At 32.8% G+C, this 9,194-nt stretch overlaps 1 protein-coding gene across 3 annotated transcripts in view; it reads right to left on the bottom strand.

The window, feature by feature from the left end:
- The window catches only part of SNX13 (sorting nexin 13), a 106,704-nt gene that overhangs the window by 66,875 nt on the left and 30,635 nt on the right, over window positions 1-9,194 (bottom strand). For all 3 annotated transcript variants that reach the window (XM_019650625.1, XM_019650626.1, XM_019650627.1), the window contains 3 exons: window positions 7,467-7,569; window positions 5,677-5,766; window positions 4,353-4,474 (listed from right to left, as the gene is read on the bottom strand). In XM_019650625.1, coding sequence (XP_019506170.1) covers window positions 4,353-4,474; window positions 5,677-5,766; window positions 7,467-7,569 — 315 coding nt within the window. The remainder of the gene's footprint in view (window positions 1-4,352; window positions 4,475-5,676; window positions 5,767-7,466; window positions 7,570-9,194) is intronic.

Below are 9,194 nucleotides of genomic sequence, written 5' to 3'. Positions count from 1 at the left end.
CCCCCCCCCACTCCTCTGGCTGCTTTGAAATTTCTCTTTTCTTACAGCTTTTAAACATTTTTATGATAATATGCCGTGGTTTAGTTTTCCTTATGTTTCTTGTGCTTGGGGATCATTGAGCTTCTTGAATGTGGGTTTGTGGTTTGCATTAAATTTGGAAAATTTTCAACAATTACTTCTGTAAATATTTTTTGTGTCCACTTCCCTTTGGCAGCTCCAATAATATTTACATTAGGCTACGTGAAGTTGTCCCACAATTCATTGTTACTCCATTCTTAACAAAGCCTTTTTCAATTTTACATGTTTTTTGTTTTAATTTTTTATTGTAGTAAAATATACATAATATAATTTACCATTTTAATTATTTTCAAATGTACAGTTCAGTGACATTAAATACATTCACACTATTGTGCAAAAAAAATCACTTCCCAAGAAAATAGATAGAAGCTGCCTGTATAAAACACATCACCTACAGTTGAAAAAATGATTCTTATATTTATGAGTTCATAAGAACACAAAAAACAGAAACATGAAAATGAATTGAGTTTTAAAAAGTTACCCTAGATATCTTTTTTGCTGATTACCAAATGTTTCTATTTGTCTCTGGTTATAAAGGTAATACATGCCCATTTTGTAAAATGTAATTTCCTTCTTTAGATTTTCTGCATCAGCTACAATCCGCCATAAATCCACAATCCAAAGATCACTATTAAAATTTTAGTGTATTTTCTTTTAGTCCCTTTGCAATGAACACATATTTACAATTTTTTCCACAGCTGAAATCATACAGTATACACTATTTTTTATGATTTTTATTCTAATATATTTCCTTTTTGTCTAAATAAACTTCCTGAATATTTTAATGGCTGCAAAATTATCTATTCCAGTAGTCAACACATTTTTTTCTCTAAAGAGCCAAACAGCAGCTATTTTAGGCTTTGCAAGCCACATCTTCTGGGTCACAACTGGTCAATCTGCCATTGTAGCACAAAAGCAGCCAAGGACAAAATAAAAACTAATGAGTATGACCGTCCAATAAAACTGCACTTACAAAAACAGGCAGCAGTACACTCAATAACAAAATGAAAAATAACCTAATTTAAAAATGGGGAAAAGATCTGAACAGACATTCTATAAAGATATACAAATGACTAATGAGCACAATGAAGATACTCAATATCATAGCTATCAGAAAAATGCAAAAAAAAACCATAATGAAATACCACTTCACACCCACTGGGATGGCTAAAATTACAGATAGGCAATAACAAATGTAGACAAGGATGTGATGAAATTAAAACCCTTATACATTGTTGGTGGGAATGGAACACAGTGCAGCCATTCTGAAAAATAGTTTGCAGTTCCTCAAGAAGTTAAACAGTTACCGTATGACCCAGAAATTCCACTCATAAGTATACAACCAAGAGAAATGAAAACGTAAGTCCACACAATAACTTGTGCATGCTCATAGTAGCATTCTTCATAATATTCAAACGGTGGAAACAACCCAAATGCCTACCAACTGAGGAATAAACAAAATGTGGTACATCAATACAATGGACATCATATTACTCAGCAATAAGAAGGAATGAGGACTAATATATGCTACAACATGGCTGTTGTCAGTCTTGGATGGAAGAAACCTGGCTCTTCCTGTAATCACCCAAATATTTAGCTTGGTAGCACAGGATGTTACAGAAGGGGTGGCGGGGTAGGGAGAGGTGCGGAAATGACATGAAGTTTAAAGAAAAGGTGACTGGGGATCAAAACGAGGAAAAGCATTGCCAAGACAGGAAAGAAAGGTCGGAAGACTAAGATGAACAATCTAGATCATAATATACCTGGTAGGAAATGGGGGAAAGAATGAACACTGGGCTGGTAAAAACAATCTGATTCGAATTCTTACTCTGCCCCCAACTCACTGGATAACCTTGGACTAACTACCTAATCTTTCTGGACCTTAGCTTCCTGATCCATGAAATTATGGCTCTTGGATGGTATAACACTGAAATTTCTAAATTCCTTCCCAATTTTCAAAACATTTTCACAAGTATTATTTTCATTACATTTCGCAGAACAGGAATTTTGTTTTATTTACTGCTATACCCACAGCACCTGGCTGGTACAATGTAGGCACAAAAATATTCGCTGAATAGATGAATTTGATCTTGACAATAACTCTGTGAGGGATGCAGACCAGGTTAGGTAACATTATGCTTATCTTACTTATGAGGAAAACCAAGGTTCAAAGAGGTTAACATACTTGCTCACAATTCCACAGCAAAGTGGTAGAGCAGGGTGCAAACTCAGTCTTCCAATTACTAGTTTAAAGTTCTTTCCAGGTCTAAAATTTGTTATATTTTAATATATTCTTAGGCAGTCAGACACAAGAACAATGAACTCTTCATATTGCCGCCCTTTCAAAGAAAAAAAATCATTAGGATGTAACTACAGAAAGCAGTGAATGATTTCAGAAGAGTTACCTGAAAGCATATCAAATATTTGGTAATGTTACACATATGAAATAGAGATAGAATCCAATTTCTAACCTTCTTTGGTTATATTTGATTATATTTTATGTGCTCTGCAGTGAGACTACACTGGAATTTATGGCTGGGTACTTTGTAAATGCTTGCTGTTAAATTATAAGGGAGGAACTCAAATCTATCTTGACAGTAAGGTTATTGTTCAAACCCTAACCCTAACTGCAGGCCTCCCCAATGACCTGAGGTTGGGAACTAATCCCCCAATCTAAAGCTTAGGATCAACTGAGTTATAGAGGAAAAGTCCTGCCAGAGCAACAAAAATGAGTTGGAAATATCTATGCGCACACAGTGCATTGCAGAGCAAATGAAGCCTGAAACATCACGGGAGGCAAAAAAATGACAAAACGGAAGCTGTCTTACTTTGGCCACAAGGTGAGAAGAAGGCAGGGTTCTTTGGAAAAGATAATTCTGGGAAAAGTAACAGCAGAGGAAAAAAAGAAGACCAAACATGAGATGTACTAACTCCATAAAAGAAGCCATAGGCTTGAATCTGCAGGAGCTAAGCAGGGCTGTTGAGGACTGGACATTGTGGACGTCACTCATTCACAGGGTCGCCAGAAGTCAGAGCTGACTCAAAGATAAAGCAGTCAACACACACCCATAACAGAGATAAAAGCACAGTAAGAGCCCTAGGGCAGAGGTCTCGTCTCAAAAGGACCAGACTGCATTTCAGGAACCTAAGTGGGGAAGAGGAGGGGGTGGCTAGAAAACAACACCTTCAGATGTGAGTGCTCAGGGCTAAGGCATGCAGCCTCTGAAGCTATAGGGAAATCCTTTTGAGTATTGGGAAGCAAAACCTTCTGATTAAAAAAAACCCTGCAAATTTATACAAACATAAAATCCTTTTTCACAAAAATAAATAATTTCTGGATATGAAATGCCCCCCCCCAACCCAGATGAAGTAGTTTAAGTACAAGGTATAGATCAAAATATTTTGTCACATGGGAGATAGTATATAAGTGAGTGTTTCTAAAGCAAAATCATCAAAATACACTTCTCTTCTAAAAATAAATGAATAAACTAAATAGTTCCCACTGCCGTGTGCTCCTTTGGTTTCTTCTTACTCTAAGGGGATTTCCATTAGGTATGTCCCAAAAGTAAGAAAGCAGTTTACACAACAACAAATTTCCATAGCTCAAATAAACAGAATACCTGGGTAAGAGGAAATAAATCACCAATAAGTGGGCAGAAAGATTTTGAAAAGTCACATGATTGGACCCTGAGGAAAACACTGACATACAGACTGAGAGAACAGGGCTTAATTAAGGTAAACATTCTATAAATTAAATGGTTAAATTTAAAGGAGTCACTGAAAGGTTTTTAGGTCTCTAGTACTACAATCTGAGTTATCCCACCATAATAATCTGCTATTCTACTTACCTTTAATACAGTTGACCCTTGAACAATGTGGGTTTGAACTGTACTTATATGAAGATTTTTAAAAATAAATTGTAGAGTACTGTAAATGTATTGTCTCTTCCTTATGATTTTCTTAACATTTTCTTTCATCTAGCTTATTTTATTGTAAGAGTGCAGTACATAATACATGTAATATACAAAATTTATTAATTGACTGCTTATGTTATAGGTAAGGCTTCAGGTCAACAATAGGCTATTAATAGTTAAGTTCGGGGGAGCCAAAAGTCACATGTGGGTTTTCAACTGCGTGAGGGTTGGTGCCCCTAATCCCCATGTTGTTCAAGGGTCAATGGTAATTAATTTTCCTTCCCATTTAGAAGTTATTTTCCCTATTGGTACAAACAATATATTTAAATTTTTCTGCAGAATACAATGCAGTGACCTTACCTAGTAGCAAACTGAATGAGTGCATTTTGAAGAGTCTGCCTAATTTCAAGAAGAAAAGATTCATCATCACTTAGTGTATAATACCAATACTGGACATAATCCCTCATGGAAAACTGGATAACCTAAAACAAGAATATAGGGAGAAAAATATAACTATTTAGGTTTTAAAAAATAACAGTGGCAAACTAAAACTTAAAAGAATTATTTGCCAATTGGTATGTTACTCTCTATACACTAAATTGTGGTGGTGAATAACTGCCTTCATTTAAAAAGGATTAATATTCCAAAAATCCATTTTGAAAATTTTAAAATATTTTGGTATCCCAATTCATACATTGCCCAAATTTTTTAAAAATTAAAGAGTTACCTATGGCCAAGCCCACCCTGAATTCATAAAAATGAAGCCTGTAGAAAAAGTAAATTTTCAATGCTATAAATAAGAGTTTTACCATATTTTGCCATGTAGAACGCGCACTTTTCCCCCAACTTTGTGAGGGAAAAACAAGGATACGCATGATACATAGATAGTACTAATTTAGTTTCCCCGAATGTTTGGGCCAAAAACGTGGGAGTGCATTTTACATGGCAAAATACGGTAATCAGTTTGATGAAATGAGATGTAAAGTAATGCCAATGGACCCTAATTCTCAAAAAGAAAACCAATTTTCCAAGATATCATCGAACTGATTGCAGTCAAATTACAAAAATGACATAGTTCACTTAATTCTAACACCTCTGATGCTGCCAACAGTACTAAGTTAGCCAATAAACAGCAAATAATACAACTTAATGTATAACGTTTTCGTAAATCAGGTAAACTAAAATATGGGTTCATCTATAAAATAAATGTTAGAATTTTAAAGTACATATTATTTATAATAATCATATAATCAAACAAACATCAGTGAAAATATTTTGGGGTAGAATCATTTTTTTTAATTCTAACTTTTTAACACTGGTCAATCAAAATACATATATCCATTTTAAAAACTAATAAAACTAGTAAAGAAAAATGTCTGATTTACCAAACCACTAAGTTTATTCATCAGCTAAAGAGTAACGCTTTCACTATAAAATAAGGAACATTTTCAAATGTGAGTAAAACTTTTTTTAATGCAAATTAAATCAAAAGGCTTTAATGTTGAGTAAACCACCTCATTATAAATTAGTTCATAAATAAGACAGCATCTTTAAGTACAAAAGACAGCATTATAATGCATTTCCAGCATATTATATAAATAGCAAAACTATTTCTTAATATTTTCAAAAGAAAAACACCTAGCACACAATATATGAAATTCAAATACCACATACTGAAACTCACTTGCTGGAGAGGTTCATCAATTATATTGGCACCCGTCAACCTTCTATCGATCTTTATAGTCCTGGCTTCCCGTTTCATTTCTTCTAAGCACTTAAAGGAAACCATCACATCTTACTGCACAGTTTCTTGATTTAAAATCTCTTAATATACTTCTAACTGAATATTCACTGTAACTTTCCTATCATTATCTTCAAGTAAATAACCTTATTTCTTGAGACTCCAGTATAAACCAAACACTATTTTTCAAATTAACAAAACTACACATCCAGAAAAAAAATCTATTCTTAACCTCAAAAATGTAATAAAATCAGCAAACATTATTTAGAATGTGAGAAAACTGAAAATATAGATACATTGTCATATTTCAATGAAACTTTAAAACCATAAGTTAGTGTTTCAAGTAAGTTAAATTATGAACTTTCTCTATTAAAAGCTTCTCCTCTTCCCGTCTCCCCCCTCCCCAAGCCTAAAGTAGAATATCAACTGCCAAATGAATATATTTTTAATTGGAAAATTTTTAGCAACTAAAGAAAATTAATCTATTTCTCTGTAGTCTTCAGAAAGATCAGTGACCTGGAAATAGGGTGAAAAGTAGTGGGAAACTCTTTAATTAAAAATATAAACGAAAGCACGTGCACACATACGCACATGCGTGTGCACACACACACACACACACACACAAAACATGATTCAAGTTATTACATGCAACCGCTAAGATTTTTTTCCATAAAACATGTTTATAAATCATTTTAGAAGAATCACTATTTTATACCATCTACTAAAAAAACGGATTATAAAGACTTAACCAGTCTTGACTAGGATTTATTACTATTTGGGATCTTAATTTTTAAATATAGTTCCCATCTTTTATATTCATCACTCAAATAAATGGAAACTATAGATGGCTAAGAAATGATTCAAAAAAAAAAAAGGTTCATTTCTTTAGAAAGACTTGTGAGCTAACTCAAAGAATACATATTAATGGGAGTCCTAAAGGAAAAAAGCCTCAGATTATTTTAAAGCTATAGTAAGCATTAGAAAACAATTATTTATCAATAGGAAAGTCAGTGGGATGGGGTTTCTTTTTAAATTTCAGTAATGTAAAATACTACTGTATATATTACTTTCTCTGCATCGCCTACATCTTACCATAAATTGGACAATAACTGTAAAGTTAAGTTCCTAGCATCAACTGAAGACCATTTGTTTCTTTATAAAAGATGAAACCACCCCAATCCTAACAAGGACTGAAGGCAATGTTAATCTGAAGCTTAGCTATATACTCAATTCCAATTTTATTTATAGAATATGATATTGAAAAAAAAGAACAGAAAAACAGCAACATTCAAGATGATATAAAATTGGCCCTAAATTATTAAAATTACAGATAATGCATAGCTTAACTGCAAACGATATGATTCAAGTGAGTCAAAGAAAAAGTGCCCATTTTCCCCCCTCTGGTTCCTATGCAATTTATTTCATTCAAAACTGTATATTCACTGGCACAAATAATGCATGTGATGCTCTGAAATCTATGTTAAGATAGCAGGAAAATAATCCAATTTTCTGTCTTTTCCTCAAATTTGCATTACCACTTTTAACATCTAACACTAAAAAAGTTTACAAGCTAACCTTTTTAAATGCATTTTCTAAGCATGATCACCAAGTCTCCCATGAATTTAAAATGAGGATTAGTAAATTACAGGCAAGTCGGCCAAGCCATATACAGGTGATCACCTTATCATTGCATAGAACGCGACTCAGGTTTCACATTGCTTTGCCCTTTTTACCTTAGGGATTCCAGTTGATGTTGGAGGAAGAAATGAGTGTTCACACTGCTCTAGGTACTTCTCTGAGCTTGTTTTTCCAAACAGGAAAGTAACCACAAAGCCCCTGAAAACAAATTAATTAAAGATATAAAAACAAAATTTTATATGTCTATTACCAAATATACATTTCAGATTTAATAGATAGATGGCTTACCATTCACTAACATGTCAGTTTGTGACTTTGGCAAGGCAAGGAATTGACAGATTTTTCTACGTTCTGAAGTGTAAAACAACTATAAACATTTGTGAATTTATAAATAATGTCTTCAAAGTTTTCAGCCAGTATATTTCATTAAAAATCTCAGGCAACAGTTTCAAACTTTAGGAAAATCAGCCTTCATTCAATAAGTAGGATAGCTAATAGCCAAGGACAAAGACAAATGCGATCTAAGTCTATGGCTCAGTCATACACTTCTCTATTGTTAACTAATTAACATGATGTGATATTAATATAACTTGCCACTATGACTACAGAAGAAGCAAATAAAGGCTATACAGAAAAAGAGTGATCCAATTTATGATTTATTTTAAAAACGCCTGGAATTAAAAAAAGAAAAGTACAGTCAAGGTAAGATAAACACTGGTTTAGAACTACTTTACTATAAAGTAGTGACTAAATGTTATCAATATTTCCTACATTTAAAGTTTACCAATTAAATCTAAAGCACTACTAAGTAGATAGGAAATCCACAAAGAAGAAAAAGAAATTTTAATTTCGTAATGATCTTAGCGTAATCTTACAATCATTCAAAGATTATAGTGACAAGAAAGAAACAGTGAAAAATGAAATCTGGTCATCCTCAACTACCAAAAGAAGAGTCTCAAGGGCCCCTGCGTTTTGTGGCTATCTGCCATTTCACTGCTCCTCAGTACAGGCATCACAAAAGCAGGGAGGAGGTTGGAAAACACAGGTAAAAACAAATGAGCTCATGTCATCAATTCTGTTTTTCTTTTATAAATAGCCATTCTCATCTCAGAATTATCAGTATATTTCACTTATATGTGTTTTATCTGATATTACTAAGACTCAAGTTGGCTTTGTATTTCAGTTTTACCTGGTTATAAGCACAATAAAATGCTTATATTAAGTTTAACAATGTATTTCTAAAAATACCATTACGAAACAGGCTGATAAACCATTAACCTTTGCCCACAGTGTGACAGTAGGAAAGTAGGCAAGGAAGTCTGATATCACAAAGAACTTAATTAATAACTGTAGCACTGAGGTTTAAGTAAAAACACGCTCTACAAATGACTGTATAACTGAACAAAACACAATGTCATTAAATAATCATACAAATAATAATACCATATAAATGGTATACCAAAATACCAAAAAACAAACAAAAAAACCCCTGCGGTTTTCTTTCCAAAAATACTCTTATACTAGAAAATAAGGGATTAGCTTTGACTATAAGCAATATATATATATATTTTTTTCAACATTGTAGGTAAATAAACCGCAGAACTTAAAAACTTAAATTTTATTAGCAAAAAATAAAAAGGCGGTTTCCGTAGGAAATTGTTAATTCCTCTCAAATTTGCATTTTAAATAAGAAAAACAAAAACTTATCTTTAAAAACTTACACAATTAAAAAAATGTACTAAAACTAAGACATGGTTTTAATTATATGAAATGTTTTCATTTGATATTGCTATTTAAAAGCCTTATATTTGCTTTTAAAATTC

The sequence above is a fragment of the Hipposideros armiger genome, unplaced genomic scaffold (genome assembly GCF_001890085.2).
Source record: "Hipposideros armiger isolate ML-2016 unplaced genomic scaffold, ASM189008v1 scaffold_143, whole genome shotgun sequence".
Classification (NCBI taxonomy): domain Eukaryota; kingdom Metazoa; phylum Chordata; class Mammalia; order Chiroptera; family Hipposideridae; genus Hipposideros; species Hipposideros armiger.
This window is presented reverse-complemented; position numbering and strand designations above follow the sequence as displayed.